Source organism: Pholcus phalangioides, unplaced genomic scaffold, assembly GCF_987345545.1.
Source record: "Pholcus phalangioides strain wild (caught in Gottingen) unplaced genomic scaffold, Ppha-v1.0 ptg000015l_1, whole genome shotgun sequence".
Taxonomy (NCBI): Eukaryota; Metazoa; Arthropoda; class Arachnida; order Araneae; family Pholcidae; genus Pholcus; species Pholcus phalangioides.
Genome location: NW_028301608.1, coordinates 45,121,451 through 45,143,317, shown reverse-complemented (window position 1 = coordinate 45,143,317; position 21,867 = coordinate 45,121,451). Strand labels below are relative to the sequence as shown.

Below are 21,867 nucleotides of genomic sequence, written 5' to 3'. Positions count from 1 at the left end.
GAATATCCGGCTCGTGCACTGGAATTTGTTGATACGCTCTAATCAGGTCGATTGAGGAATATATTGTCGTTCCGTGGAGAATGTGCGAGCAATCTGTGAGGAAAGGAATCGGGTAACGATCAGGAACTGTGATTTTGTTTAGTGCTCTATAGTCTCCACACGGTCTCCAGTCGCCAGATTTCTTTGGCACTAGATGGAGTGGGCTAGACCAACTGCTCTTCGAAGTCTGACAAAGTCCTTGTTGCATCATGAACTCAAACTCTTTCCGCGCAACTTTCAACTTTTCCGTGGAAAGCCGTCGAGGTCGGGCAAAAACTGGTGGACCTGTAGTCTCAATGAAGTGCTTGATATTGTGCTCTTTAATTTTCTTATTTTGGATGTGTGGACGGAGAATATCAGGAAACTCTTTGACTATATCCCGATATGGCGATGATAATAGATCGATACCGTTCAAGCAAAAAGATGGAGCTGCGATATTTCTTGCAATGGAACAAGTGGCAGATAGCAAAGTCGTTCCATCGATGAGGCGATGATGTTTGCTATCGACTAACAGATTGAAATGCGATAGAAAATCTACACCAATAATTGGTCGGGTTACGTCGGCTATGATGAACGGCCAAGCAAATGTCCTTCGGAGGTTCAAATTCAATGTTAGAAGTTTGGTACCGTAAGTTGAGATAGAGGAACCATTGGCGGCTGTAAGAATCAACTTCTCGGGTTTCTTGCGGGTATTGACGACAGTTCGCGGGACGACTGACACATCAGCGCCCGTGTCGATCAAAAAAGTCCAGTTGGTGGAAGGATCGGCCAGTATGACTCTGTCGACGAATTGGCAGCCGTGGCCTTGGCCAGTGGACGACTGCCTTATTAGTTTCCCGGTGAGGTTTTGAAGGAGCAGGGCTGTTGACATTTCTTAGCCTGAGCTCCGAAATTGGTGTGATAGAAGCAGAAGCCATTTTCAGCTTGTTTGTATTGGGCTCGGCTGTGGGATCGCGAGCGAGAATACCGTTCTCGATGACGGAATCGAGGTCTAGGCTGGCGCTGTGAAGTGTGAATAGCGGCCTTCAGCTCACTCAACTCTTTGGTCAGAGCTGCGACTTGTTGCTCCAGTGATTGGCTGATTGCGTTCTCAGGTCGACCGGATGCTGAACAGATATTTGGAATGGCCAACTCAGCGATTTTATCTGCCATCGAAGCGAGTTGTGGAAGCCTTTCGCTCGAAGCAGCTAGTATAGCTTGAACGTTAGCGGGGAGTCGCGCTAACCACAACTATTTCAGCAAGTCATCACTGAAGTTATGTCCGGCAAGCTCACGCATTCGGGCAAGCAGATGCGATGGTTTTTGATCTCCTAGTTCTAAACCTTGCAGTAGCGTACGGATTTTCGATGATTCGCTCTCCGCGTAAACCTGAATCAATCGTGTCTTCAGCGCGTCGTATTTATTCTGCTGGGGAGGTTCTAGAACTAAATCTTGGACTGTCGATAAAATATCGGCATCGATACCAGCGATAGTATGGTTGAACTTCGTAGCATCGGCAGTTATCGCTGCGATCGAGAATTGTGCTTCTAGTTGGATAAACCACAAGTTTGGATTGTTTCTCCAAAATGGGGGCGGCTTTATAGCGACGCGATCGACATTCGGCGGATTGTCCATTTGGAACGGAGGAAACGATTACTCGCTTACCTTGAGAAGCTTGCTGTTCGAAATCATGGCGCTGTTCGAAATCACGTCCGGCGTCGCCAGTTTAGGCACCCAGTTTAGGGACCGATGCAGGGCACCGGTGTGTAGGCGCCTATCTGTAGGACCGGTTGTTGAGCTCCATTATTAAATATAATAACAATCAGAAGGTTTTTATATAATACATGTTTAATTTGTACGGACACATAAAAATGAAAGACATCACATGACAATGGTTGCTTGCCGACTGCGAAGAAAAACATTCGATTTTTTATCGCAACTTGCGTTGCTAGGTAACAAACTATTCTCATCAGAAAATTACGAAGTGCGACGTCATAATTTTTCCGCAATCGGTGAAAGTTCAAGTAGAGGTCGCTACAACATGTAGTTTAACGGATTGGATGAAAGATGAAATTAATTGACGATTGGCTAAAAATGTACCGATTTCGTTTTAAATAAATACTGTGTCCTTAAAAATAATAAATTAAAATAATAATAATAATAATAATAAAGAATAAATAAATAAAACGTGTCCGAACTTCTTAAATAAAATTTTGTGGCTGCAGTTATTATTCCTAATATACGATTTTCTATTCATTTATCAATGCGTTTCTTTTTAGTTTTTAACAATTTGATTCTACAAAAATATAACGAAATAGTCAGAATTTTTATGATATTGTTATAACCTGAAGCCATTTATAGCATTCGGGAATCTCATTTGGTTACTTCAGGTTCCAAAAATAGATATACTTCGATAAAATATAAATATTTAAATAACTATATAACAATTGTAGTAACTAACTACAAAAAATTCTCATTTTAACTTGTTCAAAATTTTTCTGATACAAATTATTCAGATAATTTGCTCTGACTTTCAAATTCAATTTAAAATACAGCCTGATAGATGCACGATCACCGTAGTAATCCTTTCGGATAGCTAAAATTCCGCCTACGAATATACTAAAAAAACACATTTCTCGCTCTCTCTCAATACCTATTTAACTTCCAAACTTTCAAAACTTATATATGTAATTCCAGTAAACCGTCGATTTTTCGGTAGAATAAAAGTGCTTCGCATCCCTTTATCCTTAGTACCAAGGCGTATTTACGATCGAGGAATAAACAACCAGCATATACAGTGCTCAAGAAAGCCTGTGTTTTCGAAATCGGTATTAAACGGAAATTTTACGCTCGTTTCGCGCATCGAAATTTTAAAACAAAAGATTTTTGCCTTTTTGCCTCCAGGGAGAGGCGATAACGTATTAGATATTTCGCGCTCCTATGATTTTCCTGAAGACGAAAGAATAAATACAAGTCCTAGAGAGACAGGAAAGACGTTCGAGCGGACTTGGAGCCTCTCTCTCAGGATGAATCTCGGAGCAACATTTCCAACCATGCGAGACAATCGATTAAAAAGGTCCAAGACACAACGTCAAGACCAAAGTATGGGCAGAAGGAGGTTGTAGAGGAATGTCGGATGGTTAAGATCAATTCCCCTTCATCTCCAACTCTTTTCCCGAAAATGTCTTCTCTCTCTCTCTCTTGTGTGACATTTTCTAAAAATTTACGCCACTTGACTTCAGTTTGAAAGTTCGAACTTCTTCTTGGCTTTTAGTTATTTTTGTTGTTATAATCGTTTCAGTTATTTGACTTCGAACACTTTTCGGTCACCGATGGAAACATCCCTCTTGTAGGTTGTACATCGGTGAATCGTCTTTTTCCACGTTCCCAACTTTTAATGACAGTTGTAGAATCTTCAAATCCTTTCTCATTTTCCGTGTCGTTGATTCGCTAGTTTTAGCCATTTCTAACTGATTTTCTTTCATGTTGTTGTTGTTTCGTTTTCAAACGTAATTCTGTGTGTTTTGCTTCGAGTCTGTTTCGGGTCGGCGAGGCGTCGATAGTTATAACGAAGTCGTTGGACCGAAAGCCTCCTCCGCAATCAAACGAAATACATACCATACACTAAAGTAGCGCTAATTAAGAGGTTTTCCTCCTGGCACATACGAATTGTTACTTACAAGTTAATTGATCTTGATACCAAATTAACGCAGTGACATGATAAATTATAGGAATGTAATTATATGGAAATACAAAAGAATAATTCGACGAAATGTACTTGACGTTGGTAATTAGTTTCGGATCGAAATGAAACACTTCTTCGATATATATACGCTTCAAATATCCGCGTTTTGTTTGTAAAACATATTGTTCGTAGATAGATCAGGATATTGATTATGTACTTTATTTAATTAATTTAGTCACAAATACAACATTGTAATTTCTTTCTTACTTACTGCATTTATAAAAGAAACTAAGAAAATAAATGACTAAATCACCATGTAAATGGTTTGTTCACAATCACAATGTTCATCATGAATATTTCTATGCTCGCTATGAAAAAACAATTTTGATTCTTTTTTATTCAGTTTTATATGCTTTTTGATTTCTTTCTCATTAATTAATCATTTGTTTACAGTAGCAATGAAAACCTTTTTGCTGCTAATGATTTCACGCGTTAATTATTTCGTATCAGTTATATGCTGTAATTACAGTTTTATGGAAATTCGTGTGATTTTTCTATACCGAGTCAGATACGATAGTATAGGAAATACCGACCAAACCCCACGATCACAAGACGAAGAACTATGTTCCCAAGAGCCATTGAATCCTTTGATGATCTAAAGCGAATGGAAAAAGCCAATGGCCAACATCCATATTCTTCAATTAGATTAATTATATTGGAATTTTCTACTTATTTTAACGCTAGCATTTTTAGTACCAAGAGTGAATGTTGATATTCGAAAGAACCATTCAACCGAGTTGAATGAGTCATCTCTTCACCATCACAGTTATTCATGTTAGTAAGCTGATGGAAGAATAATGTCGAATCGAAGGGATATTTTCAAGTACATTAGGGTTCATAGTAATCATGAATGTACCGTGTAATCAATCTGATACACAAGCTGTAATTAATTCATTTCGGTATACAAACGATTTCTAGTGTGCCTTGAGATAAATCAAAGGTGCAGAAAGATTTTCTCGAATTGGAAATTATATTCAAATATATTATTTGAAGAGTGATTCTCGCATTTAAAGAAATACGTATGTGAAGATTCCATTTGTATTCCTTTAGATTGGGCAGCTGTGCATCACATATATTTGGCATTTTGCCTCTATCCCAACGGTGCTGAGAAAAAAGCAAATTTGTGCATACAGCCTTAAGATCGAGAACGGAGAGAATTTTTTGTACTATATATATATATATAGCGGGCGGATAAATACAAATACAAATACAAATACAAATACAACGCCACAACAGGCAAATTGCCCAACGAGGTGGCTGACTTATAAGTTTGAGAGTTTGTTATTTTGCGGGTTGCCGTTGGGAAATGGGACTTTTAAAGTTTCGGCTGGAGGAGGATCTGTCAGGTAAGGACAATATCTCAAAAGGTTCTTATCAAATCATCCTTTATGGCAAAAAAAAATTCTGAACTTCATTTCGACATGAGTTCTACTCGTCTCCGCCAGAAATCGGATTGCAAGAGAACTGGGGATCGGGTCCTGTAGGAGACGAGTGGAAATTTTCTTTGAGTTCACCTGGCATAATCTTTCTTTTTTTATTGGGATGAGATAAATCATCTCATCATCATCATCAAGTCAGCCACCTCGTTGGGCAATTTGCCTGTTGTGGCGTTGTATTTGTATTTGTATTTGTATCATTCTTACGGGTGTTAAGAAGTTTTTCTCTTCCATGAGTTAGCATACACACAAAGGATATTCATCGCAAGTTATACACCCTGGGGTGCACAACCTCCGGCCCGGGGTTCTCGGGGTGAAAAGGTTAAAAAAAGATCTGTAAAATAACCGAACATATTTACTTCCAGAAAATACGGGAAATAGTGATCCATCCATTGTCAATTATCGCCAAAAATTGTCGAAGCTAACTACAGTTATCTCAATTCTATTCTAATAATTTCTCAAAAGGAAGTGAAGTTGCTGATTACAGCCAAAAACGAAGAGAATGTGAAGTTTCCAACTATTTGTTACAATTGCTGAAAAATTTTCAATGGCGGGAAATAATCTGCTGCAACAAATAGTGAAATGGATATAATTAATCATGATAACTGGATTGATAATTAAATACACTATCCCTGTTTTCAGTAATAAATATATAAATTCAAGTAAGTTTCTTTGAAAATTGGAAAAAAAAACAACAACAAAAAAACAGCACAGTTTTCATTGAAAAGTCGAGACGGGCAAAATTATTGAAATGTCCGGTAAAACACGGTTTATATCACTGGTCTTTTAATATATGTGAAGATATGATGGATGACCACCCACAGTAAAATGCGCGTTTTCTGATTCTTATGCATATTCTTGCTATTGCGCGATATGTTTTCTTCCGATTTAAATTTCAGAACTTTACGGATTACACAAAGACATTCTTCTGACCTTACTGATTGATGTCTTATAAAATTACTTCTGGAGCAAATATATTTCAACTTTACAATACAAATAACGAAAATATATATCGATACGCACATCCATATATTTTTAGACATTTTAATATACGCTCAATATTTCAAAGGATCGTATTCCATTCATACGTATAGTATGAAGAGTGAGTGATAAATGTCTCTATTTCGGGTCCCGAATGCTCCGTTGTGAATGCAATTTTGAATATTTGCCAGAAGAAAATAACACTACATCCAAAGAAAAAAAAAGTGATAATTTTATGTAATATTTCGCCATGTTATGTTACACAGTTCATCTTGGCACGTTTTACAAATATGAAAATATATGTTAACATGACAATGGGATTTTCAATATAGCGCAAGAGTCCTCCGATGTGGACGACATCACATAATCTTATGCAACGAATACGGTTAATCTCGTTCCCTATTTCATTGCACATATATTTATATAGTTATATATAGCTATTGTAATGTCTTATATATCTTAACGGTTTTTTTTGTTATATAAACAGGTTTCATTTGGTAGTGGTGGTGTTGTCCAATATTTACACTATTTATGAAGAGTTATTTCTCCAGATTTGATAGCTCGAAAAGAGGGAGTTCGACAACAAGACCGGCTGCCAATACTTTTTTTTCGGAGCTGCCATACGGTTGGTTGGTCGAAATTCGGAACAGGGATCTCAAATAGTGTGTTAGTAATGATGATTGAGGTGACAACGACGATGATGATGATAATGATGGTCAACATAAGCTTCTCCAAGATTGTCCAGTTATAACCATCGGGTTTTTTTTTTCTCAACGGGAATCTGAAGCCGTAACCAGCGGCGTACAAGATAGCGTCACTGCCAATGATGTTGCAACATGAAGTCCATAGGAAATTCACGCTATGCATAACTTCTGTGATTTCATCTCTTACGATGACGATCAACATACATTTGTAGAATATTTGAGTATACCTGAAAAAAAAAGTAAATATATATAAATATTCAAAACACTTAAAAGTGAATCACATGGAGGCAGTCATGGTAATTGATTTTTCATTAAATGAATGCTTGTATTTAAAAATGTGTTCATTAAAAACTCAAAAGTTACAGCAGATCAACTGCTAAAAAGGTGGATGAAAAAAAAAAAACGAAAAAATCCCATTGGAAATAATGCCCATTGTAAATATGAATTTCCATATAATACAATTCAGCCGCTGTGGTGGTCGAGTGGTTATAGTGACGGACTCGCGATGCGAAGATCCGGGTTCGAACCCCACAGTGGTGGTCGGCTGAAGTTGGTTTTCTGTGGTTCCCAACTTCAAGGCGCAAATGCGAGCCGATCTCCCCGTTGAAAAGTCTCGCCGCAGAGAGCAACAGTCCTACAACGATAAATCATTCAATCATAACACTTCACTCATAGTTAGAAAAACTAGTGGCAGATGGCAGCACTACACATAACAAGCATTACAGAGAAACAAAAAACTTCACGTCAGGTTTCACTACACGTACACGCACATTCCCGCATGTACCGATTCGTTGGGGGTTCCGCGGCGGGGGGGTGCATGTGTGGTGTAGCAGTAGTAGGTAGGGCCTCCAAAAAATGGCTCGGGGATTCATGATGTTCTTAAGTCAGCCACCTCGTTGGGCAATTTGCCTGTTGTGGCGTGGTATTTGTATATTTGTATAATTTCTCTTGAAGCATAATTATTCTTCATCAATCACAATTTGTAATATTGATGTATTGATGCAGTTCAAGTGAATCTATTGAACAATCTATACTGTCAAACTGCTTGTTCAATGACATAAACACCATCTACTTAAACGTAAAATAAAAACTGTCCTCCGACAGGAATCAAATCCGAGTCCCCTCGCTTTCCGGGCAAGCGGGATCATGCACACCACTGGAGACACGATCCTGTCTTCCTGATTTCACGCACTGTGGCGGGAGGCGCTGAAGTAGAAGCATTATAAGCCTCCTTTAACTTCAAGAAATGGCCTCCAGGTGGGACGATAGAGAAAGATGACATTTTCTGTGACCAGACCAGTGCATGTATGAATTGGTAGATGACTTTTCTTTCTGGGTTAATCTCGGCATAATATCCGAAAAAGGTCTATTTTCTTGATGTATTAGGCTGAGATAAAACCGTCTCACTCTCTTGCACGTAACCAGTATTCGTCAATACTCATTAAAATTTGATTTTACTCCTCCGAATTTTATAGAAGAAAGAAATATACTGCTTCAAATTTTAGGTTTTTCTATAGAAAAATGCCCTATTTTACAAAACTAACTTATAAAATTTCAGAGAGGAATGAAATTATTCTTCAAAATTATTTTATCGGATAACACTGTTGTGTTATGTATCATTAGGGTGACCATACGACCCGTATTTACCGGGACAGTCCCTGTATTTTCTGTTTTTTTGGCCGTCCCGACTTTTTGGCAAAAGTGTCCCGATTTTTTTTCCCGTATTTCACACGACGCCTACTTGAATTTTTATTCTTTATTGAAGTCAAATATTGAAAATATTTTTCAACTCAGAAATTATTTTATGATAATTACAACTATATATGGGAATATTAATCTCCTACATTTGCCTTGAAAAACGTTTTTTTTTCTTGGAATACATTTTAATCCACTGCAATTTGCAGTAATGCATCATTTCCCGCCATTGTGATTTTCCGTTATTTCAACAATATTTGGCAACTTTGTTTGGTTTTGGCGTCGTTTTGGCGATAATTGGCGATGTCCCGTAATTGTAATCCCGATGTCTCGTATTTCTCTCGAGGAAATATGGTCAGCCTATGTATCATGTAAGAAACATCATTGAACTGGAAATTCTGTTGCCACCTATCATATAAAAAAACACAACTGTTTTAATTCTCCGATTGAAATTGGTAATTGATTTATGTGCTGCACACAAAAGAGATCATGCAATATTATTAAATACTTTATAAGTAATAATATATTAGTTTAATTATTAAGTTTGTTTCGAAATTTTAACAGTTGCTCTTTGTGCATTGTAAAATAACGTTAGTAAAACACAAGGTAGTTCTTTTTGGCTTATAGAAATTATAATAGAAAAAGACATAGACCAGAAGCAGATCGACTTTGCTTTTTCTTTTTCCTTTCGATTCGAATTACAAAAGGAGGGCTGCATTTTGATTTACTAACATTATATTACAACACAAAACAACTGTTAAAATTTGGGAGCAAACTTAGTAACTAAACTAACATTATTGCTTATAAAATATTTAGTAATATCAGACCATATTTTTCTTGTGCAGCAAATCAATCAAAAACGAGAATTATAGACATTTAATATATCAATCACCAATTCCAATCGGAGAATTATAACAGTTGCGTTTTTTTATATGGCAGGTGGCAGCAAAGCTCCAGTTCAATGTTCCATGATGTTTCTTGCATGATATATAATATTATGCTGTAGTGTATCCGATCAGATAATTTGGAACAGTAATTTCACTCTTCACTAAAATTTTAATGGGTACTTTTGTAAAAGGAAGGGTATTTTAAAAAAAATGATTACATTGAAATAAGTCTACTAAAAAAACCTAAAATTTGAATTTTATTTTCACTCTTAAATAAAATTCTGAGTAGTAAAATCGAATTTTGATTCGTGAGAACACTGCTGTATTGCATAGTTATTTTCAATGCTATTTATTGCATTTTTTCGTGATAATTATGTCCACGTAAGCCATGGCAACCCACTCAATCGCAGTCACGATGTCATATCCTTTTCTCTTTCAAAGTTTGACAGAAAAACCCTGTCTATATAATTTTGTAAATATTTTTTTTCTCAAATCTCTCCTCTATTTTTTCCTCTCCTCACATAGAGGTGATCCAACACAAATACAAATTCAATGCCACAACAAGCAAAATTCTCAACGAGGTGGCTGAGGAAAAGTTACCTGTAACATATATGGATGTCATATTTCTAAAATACAGCAACTGAATTAAAAATACAATTATAAAAACTAAAGGCTATATGTACGTGATGAAATATAATATAATGCCCATAAAAAATATTTATGGTTGTCTTATTCTAAGTAGCGATAGCTTCTCGATTTATCCCAACATGTTCATCGTATTTGTTTTTAAACGTGTCAATTGTGTTAGAATTTACCACCCCCGGGGGTGGTATATATTACATTTATTAACAACCCTGTTAGAGAAAAATTACCTGCGACACCACAATCTAGAATTGTCCCTTACCAATCGATACTGGTGATACAACGGCTATAGACATATAGCCATTGATCATACGTTGTCTATAAGAAACCTGGATTCGGAGCCTACCAGACCGTCTTACAGTAGCGCATCGAAAATTGGCCAGACATCTTCAGCCAATTCTCAAGTTGGCCTTCTGCCAAAGCCCAAATCCTTTCTGTTAAAACGTTAGAGTAACCTACACTTTGTATCAGATGCGTATGATAACGGGAAAAAAAACACTTTACAAGCCTCTCCAAAACCGAAATAAAAATTATCTTGTGCGGAGAGAAACGAAATGTTATATCTCTCTATTCTGATATTCTAAATTTTTCAATGTACCTTATTTTCATCATTTCTAATCTCTGTATTTGCATTTGTGTTACATTCTTGACTTCAATTAATCCATGCAATGCATCGTAATTTTAATATTCTTTCAAGCAGTAACGTTTTTTTCAAAAAACGTCGAACATTTAAATAACGTTGGTGTTCGATTTCGAGGATAAATATGAAGAAAACGAGATGCTCTCTCAATTCAAATATTCTTTTGGGCTATAAAAAATATCCTGGATTTCAATGTTCAGTTGAAATTGGATATTGAAAATTGTATCCTAACACTGTATCGGCATGAATAAGTTTTTGTAGAGACGTAGGAATAATTTTATCCGCTATTCGCATTTCGAGATTTCTTTGAATGAACTGATTTATGTAAATGCACGCACTTTTTTATTCCAGTTTGAGATGCGAGTTACATATTTAATTTTAATGGTAACTACCATAATATGAATTAAAATGAAGATTTTACTACACGTTTTTATTCAAATCAATCTTTCCGAATTAATTCTTAATATCCGACTATTTTATATCAGAAATATACCGTACATACATGAAATTATATTTTAATTACAGGTATCCCTCGCTATAAAAAAGATTTCGTGTAAACGCGATTTTTAAAATTTTATTTCAGGAATTTCAACTCGAAAAACCTGGTTTGGAGAATTAACTTTAATCCTGAGGAAATTGGCTTATAAATTGAAGAAATACAACATTGTTCAATAGTTTTACGACGAAAGAGGTTAGATTTGATGATGTAGTTGAGACAAATATGAGAGAAATTCTCAGATACAGCTCATCAGATCTCACCGATGAACAACGTTTGGTTACACATTGGCAATATCATGAGAAATTTAATCGAAAAAAAGTGGTTCGAGTGAAACTAGAATTTTCACATTAGCGAGAAACGTACAGAATATTATCTAGCTTTGCTAATAAAGTTTTCATAAGGAGACGAAGTATGCTGCTTGTCAGTGTAATCTCGACTGTTTCATTAAAAAGAGTGATCAGCCTATCATACCAGGCTCTTCGGGAAAGAAAACATCCACACTCACTAGAATCAATCAGAAGTTGTGAAGATAGAAAAAGTATTAATTTCATTTATTCACATTGCCTAAATTGACGGGATTCATTTATATTGAGTTTGAATAATTAATTCTTCAAACAAAAAGAAAATGCCTTTGCATTGGTTTGGTACCAATTTTTCCTATTTATCTGAAAAAAACTTGTCTCCATCTTATTTATTTATTCCATGTTTCATTAAATAAATTAGTAATTCATTAAATAAATATTAAATTCAACTCACTTTACGCGATTTAGTCTTACGCGACTATTTTGCGGAACCAATTAATCGCGTAAAGCGAGGGACGCCTGTAAATGTTTTATTCCTCACAAATTCAGTGAACGTGTGAAATTACGTATATTACCTCGTATTAAATTGTCTTCAAACATCAGTCTGTATATTCTGTACGTAAGGCCTGTGCATGGTCCCGCTGTCTTCTAAGGGCATCGGTAGAACTTTAACTCTTTTCTGAGGTGTATGAAGGTGCGTGTAATCCCTTAAATTCGCGACAGCTGGGTTTGCACCTCCCGAGTCCAGTATTTCGGGATCAATCTGTAAAAAAAACTCATCTTTAGAAAAACGAACAGTAATCAATAACTCATTGAAACTTATACAACTAAATTACAAAAATTAACTATATTTCAAATTCACTCACCTGCCTCGGTCTCGCGCTGTTCAAGGTAGAAATAGCTTGTCCTAACCCATTCACTCCTAGGCTCAATGGTATACTGCTTGTAGATGACAAGAGTTGTTTATCTAGTCCTTCATCAGCACTGTGTTCCGATGGAATGCTAACATCTAATCAATTGAAAGAAGAAAAATCAATTATATAATTCTTAGGCACCTTAATTTTTTTCTTCTGCAGGGTCTTTATAATTAGAGTTCACTTTGTGAAATGGTCATAAAAGTAAAACTACTGAACAAAATGTTATCAAACTTGGTAATAGTTTACAGGTTTGTCATGGGATTCAATTTTCCGCCAAAAAAAAAAAAAAAGTTCAAAAGCTCACCACCAGTGGGGAATGGCGCTGTATGCAATATTGTTAAACGAAATAAGACCATTTCACGGATGACCGGATTATAAGCCGACACTTCCCCATTTCTTGGCCACCCCGGTTACCAGAGCCACTGTTTATGGTGATAACACATACAATTTGGCGGAATTAAAAAATGCGATACACCGACATGTCCATAACATTCCTCCTGATGTGCTAAGAGCTACTGTTGAGAACGCAATAATTCGATTTAAATTGCTTTCACAAAATGGTGGACGACACATTGAACATGCTTTGTAATGATAGAATTTGTAGAAACGATTAAAACATTTTAAACTGATGTCTTCATGATTTATTTCGTTTGACAATATTACATACAGCGCCATTGCCCACTGGTGGTGAGTTTTGAACTTTTTTTTGAGGAAAATTGAATCCCATGACCTCCTGTAAAATATTTCCAAGTTTGATAACATTTTGTCCATTAGTTTTCCTTTTATGGCCATTTCAAAGTGGGACTTTAATTATAAAGAACCTGTATATTATTCTCTCAACCTGCCACCGCGTTGGGAAAATAGGCTGTTGCTGCTGCGGCTTTCATGTTTGTATTTCTATCCATGGATGCAGTAATGCCATTAAGCAGAATGCAAACTGTTACGATACTGCAAGCGATATAGCATGCAACTCAACACGGATTGGTTAATTTCAGACATTTTCAGCAATCCGTGTTGAGTTGTAGGCTACTACTACTATTACTAAGCCCCACGTGATTTTCGTTAGAAGTTCCCCAGAGGAATATGGACGAGAAGCATGTGTGGTTTAGTAGTAGTAGTAATAGCCTACAACTCGACACGGATTGGTTAAAAAACCAATGTGTTGGAATGAGGGTGTATGTGTTGTGAACCTAACATAAAAGTTTTTTCTGTATAATGCTTGTTATTGTGCTGCCGTCTATTTTTCGAACCACGAGTGAAGTTTAATGATTAAAGATTTGATCGTAGAGGCCTGCTGTTCACTGCGAGTTGCAGGCTGCATCGTTCGTAGTATCGCACCAGTGTGGACTGGACCTCAACGGTTTAAGCGGGTTTAAATTTCTCCTGATCCCTATTATAACTGAAACAGTGAGAATCACTAAACCTTCTAGAAATTGACACCTATTTTCAAGAATATTTTCCCCCGATGTTTTTGTGATGACATTTTTTCAAGTGCAAAGTTTCGCACTTTCGGAAGTGTGGCAAATAGAGTGGCAAAAGCAGTGACCTTGTGCATTGTCAATAAATATCAAGTGATATTATTTTGAACGAACTTTTTTCAAAACCGGCTATTACATTTGACTATTAACGCATTAAATAGAGGCCAAACTATTCTTTAAAAAAATTAGAGATTTAACTCCAAATGGGTATAGTTCTAGAGCTCAAATTTATATCCATAATCTCTTGCAGTTTATCCCTTCAGCTTCTCTTCCCGGTTTCAATTTTTCGTACCTTAAAAATCAGCACAGCTTGGCAACCAATAATGTTCCATTTGATTGATTGACAGTATATTCTTATACTAATCATGTGTAAAATGCAAATACAAATACAAAGGCCACAACAGGCAAATTGCCCAACGAGGTGGCTGTAAAAGATATGGATGTCAAATGTAACCAAAATACAGCAACCCAATATAATAGCATATATCACGAAAGAAAAAAAACAAATAAATAATATCATATAATACACTGCAATTATGGTAAATTACCAAAATGAAAATTTCAATTGAAACGAACATGTAAAAACAAAATGCGGTTATCTCTCCGAGGGATCCAATCATCGACTAAGGACAACAGTAATAGGTCGTGGACCATAGATAGGGTCTGCAGATATAACAGACTTGTGATCTTATATACGGGGGAATAAATGTCCCGAAATTCCTAATTCGGCTTCCATCTCATCAACCGTTCGTCGCAGAGACACGGTTTCAATTTAAAAAAAATATATATTTACATATTGATATTATCTGACTATAAAATAATTTTGATATTGTTTCTATCTCAGCTGTAATCCCATAACACTCAAAAGTTGCGCTGAATTCAAGAACCAGACATTTTCCACAAAAAATCGCGTAAATTTTAGTATGAGTGCAATCCATTAGTATCAAGAAAGCTAGGCATTGGCAATATATTCAGGTAAAAAAAAAAACCCCACAGATTAAAATTTGACAAATTGTTTAGATGAAATAATTCCTAATTGCACATGATTATCTAGAAGTATTAAAAAATTTAACATATTTTCTAATTAGTAGGAATTTATTGAAAATATGTTTAATCGAATTCATTCTAATTTTTCACGCTATGTAGTTACGGCAATCAACAAAATGATTAATAAAAATAGAGGGATAGGGAAAGTTGAAAAAAAAAGTTATTATTATTTTTCTACAAAATTAATACTTGGAAAAAATAAAATAAAATGAATAAAAAGAAGAAAACTGCCGGTCACTCTCATTACCAGGTATTATGTCCGGTCCTTTCTCCTCTCCAGGGCTTTTTCCTGCGTCATTATTTTCTTCTTCTTTCGTAAGCGGGGCCTGTAGCCTAAGGAATATAATCCTCCTTGAAAACTTCGAAAAACATTAATTTCCTAAAGTAAACTGAAACGCTCTTACGTTAGTAAGGAACAGAAAAAAGTATATATTAAAAAGAAAAGGGGGAGAAAGTTAGGCAAACGGGGAAGATGTAAGGCAAAGAGAAGGGAAAAAGTGGAGAATTTTCCCCCAAAAACTCCTTTCGTATATTCAGGAGTAAAGAAAAAATAAAAAAATAACTTCTCAAAAAAAAAACTTTCAAATGAAAAATATATATTAAAAAAAAAAGTAAACTAATAATAAAAAAAAATTCGAACCGGTGAAAAGAAAATATTTGATGAAAAAAATTTGTTTTGGAAGAAAAATGTAGCTTTTTTTTTTTTCTGGAAAATTTGTGCTCGTAAGAAAAATGATTTTGGTTGTTTAAGTGCTTTAAACTGCAACCAATTTACTTTCCAAAGTAATATATTATCTGTTGTTTATCCTTCATCCTCTCACAAAATCTGGGACTACCAGATTAACGAGCCGTTATCAGTTATTTCTACTTTGCATATTGTTGTATGTACGTACTTGCGCTTATCCGTGTTCAGTGAATTCGTTCGATATTTCTAGATTTATGAACGTTTATCCGGAAGGTGAGGATTTATTGATGTTATTGATGCAGCAAAAAATATCTATCCACGTTATTCGGCATTTCTTTTTATCGATAGGAAAAAAAAGTATTGCAATCACAACAAATTATGGCTGGCGTAAATATTTCAGTGAGTATGATATTTCAATCATGCATAATTTCTTTGAGTTATAGTACTGTCAGTAGCTGCTATTTTGTAATCAGTGTAAATGAATGAGGGAAATTATAAATGAATAATTAACAATCTATCAAAAAAAATTAATTTCTTTAATGTTGTAAAGACCACGTGAACTTTAATAATTAATGTTTGAACAATGTGAAAATGTGCACTGTATGTTTCTTTTAATATAAAAATTTAATTATGCGTTTCAAGGGAGTAAATATCCCAAAGATTGACGTTATAAAAACAAGAACATATGCGTTTATATGCAAAATTCTTATCAAATGAATAGTTTCAAATAATTAGCAAGTGATATGTAACAAAATATAAGTCCATCAAAAAAGGAAATAAACCCAGTGAAACACACACACAAGCATTAGATGCTCAAATAGTACTTACGTATAAGCTTTCCGTGCTAAAATTTGACCTGCGACAAAAATAACGGGGAAAAAATCGCAAATTAATAAAAATTGCTCGGTGAATATATTAAATTTATAATGATATATAAGGTAATTGAAAAGTAATAACAGTTCACCTTAATTTATGAAAAATTTAGGCAACGTTGATATGCAGCAAATATAATAACGTTATGCATACATTTTTATGCATTTTTCATATGAATATAATAAAATTCACCTAAAAATCAGTCTTCAACAATATATAAATATTTTAATAGTACCTAAATAGGATCAACAATACTTTGAAAACTTATAATATTAAACTATATAAAAAAATTAAGTTTAAAGGTTAAAATAAAAAAAAATATAAAATTATTGTCAAATATAGTTTTTCCCCCATGCTTTATATATGCTATTTATATGTCACTTGCAATTCAAGTTAAAAATACTTGAATCAGCTTCAAACTAGACTTTAAATGGCTGAAAATTCAGACTCAACTTTGGATTTGAAACGTGACTTTCGTCATATGATCGAAAACCTATATTTATATATTACACATATTGAAAATACTCTCAACTCATTTATTTTTTTTGTTAAAGTAAAAAAGTCTCTGTCTCATTTAAATGAGCGATTCCCAACGTTTTTAGGCTATGCCTCACTAAAGCATCTCTGAAATCCTGATGCCCCTCTCCCAACAGAGCTTTTATTTTTCTCAAGTAAAAACCATTCTTTTTTATGTTTTGCATCCTTAAATTCTGCAACCAAGGGACTTCGCCCCTTCCCACCTTAGCACTGTCTCCTTCCCCCGTTACTTTCGATTCTTATAATTCGAAAAGCAAACTCTTATACACGTTGAAGGAGCCAAAAAGATGATTTACTTTGCCAAAAACAGGAGTTCTTAACCAGGGGTCTTTGAAGAGACTTCAGATCTCTGAGAGAAAACAATTATTTCATTCCCGGTTTGTAATTTGTGTTAATTGCATTTTTAATTGGGTTGCTGTATTTTTGAAACATATGACAACCATATTTTTATGGGCATCTTTTTATCAGCCACCTCGTTGGGCATTTTGCCTGTTGTGGCGTTGTATTTGTATTTGTATTTGTATTCTTTTTACATTCAGAATATTATTTACTAAGGGGTACATGGCATCTTCATCGCACACCAAGTCCGGTCATATATCGGCATACGATAATATCCAAGTAGTAGAGTTGAATGGGAAATGAAGGCGTAATCTATCGGTGGTTGCCCCAGGCTCGGTAGGTAAAGAGCTTGTTTCTGATCTTCCCCGGATTCCAATACCTGTCGACATTGACGGCAACTTTCATGGTACAAGATGAGCATCTTAACACTGCACCACTCGGGTGCCGATTTTATCTTACAGACACAAATTGTCTGTGGAACACAAAAACGTTAAGAAACCCTGGTCAAACCCCCTTCCAAAGAAAACACTGAAAGAAATAATAAAAGAAAAGAGTCATCAAGGGAAATTGTTTAATATATAAAAATATGAACTGATGGTTTGGTGGGAGTTCTGAAATGTTCCTTCTAAAAAGCCTTAGTAGGAAAACTCATTCTCAAATTGTCCCGTTGTGGAGCATGGGTCCTACACACTATGTTGGGAAACACCGATTTAAATCAAACTACAGAGAAATGTATAATCATACCTTTATGTCTTTCATGCCTCAACTTGCATTTCACAGCGAATACCGCCATAAGTGCAACAAGAACAAGCGCTGCAATAACGGCAACGAGAACGATTAAAACAGGGCTGAAACTCAATTGCCAAACACTATCTGCAAAGAGATTTAAAAAAAAACATAGCATTAAATTATCTCAAACATCTTCACAATAATTGGAAAATCGAGACCACCATTAAAAAAATATATGTTACGATAATATATCAAACAATAAACACCAAAATTCCATATATAATTTAGTCGAAATCATATACATTTTGACTCAAATTAGTGACTGGAAATCACCGCAAGCTATATAGCTATTCCGCTAACTATCATGAGTAATGAGAAACGAACGTTAATTCCCAATCTAAAATACGCTATATCGACTTTCCTTTTCAGTGTTGTACAATTCTAATAATATCTTCTTACACTTTGGGAAGCGAGATGCAAGGAACAGCAAGAAATAGACGAATACTATCACCTAAGTATTAATGAACGAGCGTATTTTCAAGACACATACATAATACCCAAAAGGGAAAAAAAAATTAACGAGGAAATAAATGTGCCTTCACTAAATGAAACTATTTAGGAAAAGAAGTGAGGAAGGATGTATATATAGAGAGAGAGAGGAATGATAATAAGAAGAGAAAGAGGGAACGAAAAAAGTTTCGGATGCTTTGGAGAATATTGAGCTTCAAGTTACCATTTAAAATTCCACGCGCGTGTGAATGTAAGGTTGTTGGGGAAGAGAATATTGAGAGGAAGAAATTTCCTTCAGTTTGATCAATAATGTACTTGAAGATACGACATCATTACTGTGGTCTTTTTTCGCCCTCTCCTTCCCACGTCTCCTTTAAATTTTCCCAGAATGTTCGAGGATCATTCAATGCGATCCCGCTTTAAGACTGAAAGAAACTGATGAACCATGTGCATTTTTTTTACATTTTTTTTAAATTTCTTGTATCCGTACAGCAAGTTTTCTCTAAAGAAAGTATTAAAGTCTTAAGCACACATGCGTAACGACCACATAATAATAAAGAAAACCTATATATATATATATATATATATATATATATATATATATATATATATATATATATATATAGTGTGCAAATCAGATCTGTATATTTCCCCCCACTGTACTGTTCGTTATTTCTGCTTTCTTTATATTGAGGAAAAAATATTTGGTATATTCTGATTATATTTTTATTTATTTATATATTTTGCGGAATTGCAGTTCGAAATTCCAGGTCGAATGGAATCGTAAATATATTTGAGTTCATTATAGATATTTTGAATACTTCAGTGTCACCCTTTTTGGACGTTATTAGAAAGAAGAAAAAAAACCTATAAGTACAACTGGTCTCTAGCATTCAGGAATGTTCTGAATATTTTACCGCAATTGATTTGAAATAATTCCCATTTTGAAAACACGTTCTGACCAAAACTCATTTAGCAAATGGATTTGAAGTAAATATATTCCAGTCGAGTCGCAACATTAAGAATAGCCTTGCACTCGGCCAGTGGTGGAGGGGACTGAGGAAGAAGCACGAATGGAATCCGGATCGAGCTGTAATACTGATTGTCTGGTCACCGCGTCAAACGGGATGAGACGAGACATCTGGGTCTGCCTAAACGGTGATACAAGAACAGCCAGGGGCCTACAGCTTGACCACTTGGGGCTAAGAGAGAAAAGCGCACGGAATTCGGATGGAGCTTACACCCGTTCTTCCCCGGCTACAAAGGCTATACCTGGACGAGACTAGAGTATGACTCAGGAACGACCATTACTGCCAGACAAGGTTTCAGCCAAGTGTTACCGAGGTTATCCCGAAATGGAGCCGGACACAGGGGCCGAGCGGGCTGCACGGAAATAACCAGGTTGCCCAAGATAAAGGACGCTAAGAAGTACCCAGGTTGTGGGGGCATGTAGTGTTGATAATAACATTGATTAAAATACCCTCATAAGGGAGTAAAGAAAAACCTACAATACGGGAGGGCACCCAATCGTATTAGTGACTATCCTCCTGCTTCAACTTCACCCCCTTGGAGGCATCAGGTAGTAAATCGCTTATCGATAAGCCCGAATTGTGGTCGGTTCTTCCATGTTCATGCTTTACGCTGCACTTACGGCAGCTAGATGGCCTGGAAATGGCACAATATGAAACTGTGTTGGTTTTTATATGAATTAGAGTCAATTCGAGAGCCCTTTGAGGTTGGCGTTGGAAGACCTATAGAGTGAACATGATAATCAAAGTTAGCCCTTTTCATCGACTGAGTTAAAATCAGGGGAATTGGGATTTCGAAATGGCTTTAGAGTGTTGGCCAACTCTTCCAAGTAATGTCAGATGTTTCTATATATATGATATGTTGCATTATCATTCACAGAGATCCCATTATAGCCCAGGGAAAATATAATTTTACAACCTTCACCCGATAGTGTGCAGACTCTGTAAAGATCATATACTGTATAGTTCAGAGTGAATTCAACCAGTACTGTATGTGGGTAACCCCCGACAATGCCATAAAATTTTTTTTCAAGGCAATTATTTTTGCATCCTTGCCATTGCATTCTTCCTGCGAGAGTTACCGAGCATTTGCTTCTGGAAAGTTTTCTCGCATCTAATATGACTACTGGTATCCATTTTACAATCACTTGCAGAACAATAACATATATTGGCCTAGGAGCTGGTAAACTCGGTTTTTTTTTTTGTTTTTTTTTTAATCTGGCTAACCACTTGTTTTACTCGTGCTATTAATGACTAATACATTTTCAAAACGATTAAAGTTTAACTTTATATTGTGAGTCTGCTTGTAATGCATGACTCATTTCATTGGGCATATGCTAATGGTGTAGAATTCAAGGTGGTCTAATGGTGGGAATAGTCCTCAGTCATGTTGAGCTTCAATCCATCGTTTTCTTACCCATATACTGATCTATCCTAACTTGCGGAACCATAAACAATCAAAACTTTTGGATGTGAATATGTACGAACGTCAATCTCTTGGGAATAATTCAGTCATTCACAAATGACTTGAAGAGCCAAACCTTGAAATTCAGTCATGTTTGAATGTTATTGCGTCCTTTTATTTGCTATATATATACTAAGGAGATATCGAAATATTTGGAATATTTTCCGTCTATTACAAGGAACGAAGAACTACAAATACACTATAATAATTAGTGATACTTATAAGACACAAACTGATAAAGCTACTAACCCGTTTGCGTTTGACTCTCCGGACCTGGTAAAGTGTGTGATCTCAGAACGACGGCCTGACCCCTACCCTTGGCGTTCGCCGAATATACAACGACGACGAACGTCGTACCGGATGTCAGACCACGAACGTGAAACACTGGACTGGAAATGCTGCTGACATTAGCTTGAAGTCTATCCAGACTTGTATCGTGGACCTCAAGTATGAAATGCTGCTGCAGCCCACCATCGTAACCTTCATAGCATTCTACGCGTATCGAATCCTCCGTCTGGTTCATGACAGAGCAGTTTTGTACGGGATCTGGAGGACCTGAAACGGAAGACGGATGTTTGTACAGAGCTTCATTATAAATTATCACAAATTTTCATTGATGATTTACGTGGAATTACAGGTGATGTCAGGCACACACAATGAGAAATTGCATTGTTATGTTTGCGGCAGGTTTTCCGTACATAATTGTACTT

The 21,867-nt window shown here is 35.7% G+C and overlaps 2 protein-coding genes across 3 annotated transcripts in view; both read right to left on the bottom strand.

Annotated features, from left to right (window-relative positions):
- Positions 1–1,269: 1,269 nt before the first annotated feature.
- LOC149076092 (uncharacterized) lies at positions 1,270–1,653 on the bottom strand. Its single transcript, XM_089242181.1, has one exon. The coding sequence runs from the start codon at positions 1,651–1,653 to the stop codon at positions 1,270–1,272; it is 384 nt and encodes a 127-aa protein (XP_089098307.1).
- A 4,741-nt stretch (positions 1,654–6,394) lies between these two features.
- LOC149076091 (synaptogenesis protein syg-2-like) overlaps positions 6,395–21,867 on the bottom strand; it is a 187,033-nt gene continuing 171,560 nt past the window's right edge. For both annotated transcript variants that reach the window (XM_089243618.1, XM_089243617.1), the window contains 7 exons: positions 21,407–21,712; positions 18,170–18,298; positions 16,505–16,532; positions 15,239–15,324; positions 12,416–12,558; positions 12,125–12,312; positions 6,395–7,111 (listed from right to left, as the gene is read on the bottom strand). In XM_089243618.1, coding sequence (XP_089099744.1) covers positions 12,142–12,312; positions 12,416–12,558; positions 15,239–15,324; positions 16,505–16,532; positions 18,170–18,298; positions 21,407–21,712 — 863 coding nt within the window. In that variant the 3' untranslated portion in view covers positions 6,395–7,111; positions 12,125–12,141. The remainder of the gene's footprint in view (positions 7,112–12,124; positions 12,313–12,415; positions 12,559–15,238; positions 15,325–16,504; positions 16,533–18,169; positions 18,299–21,406; positions 21,713–21,867) is intronic.

What these genes read in the sequence shown, in the direction of transcription:
- LOC149076092 (XM_089242181.1), bottom strand. Translation starts at nt 1,653, where the DNA reads ATGGACAATCCGCCGAATGTCGATCGCGTCGCTATAAAGCCGCCCCCA.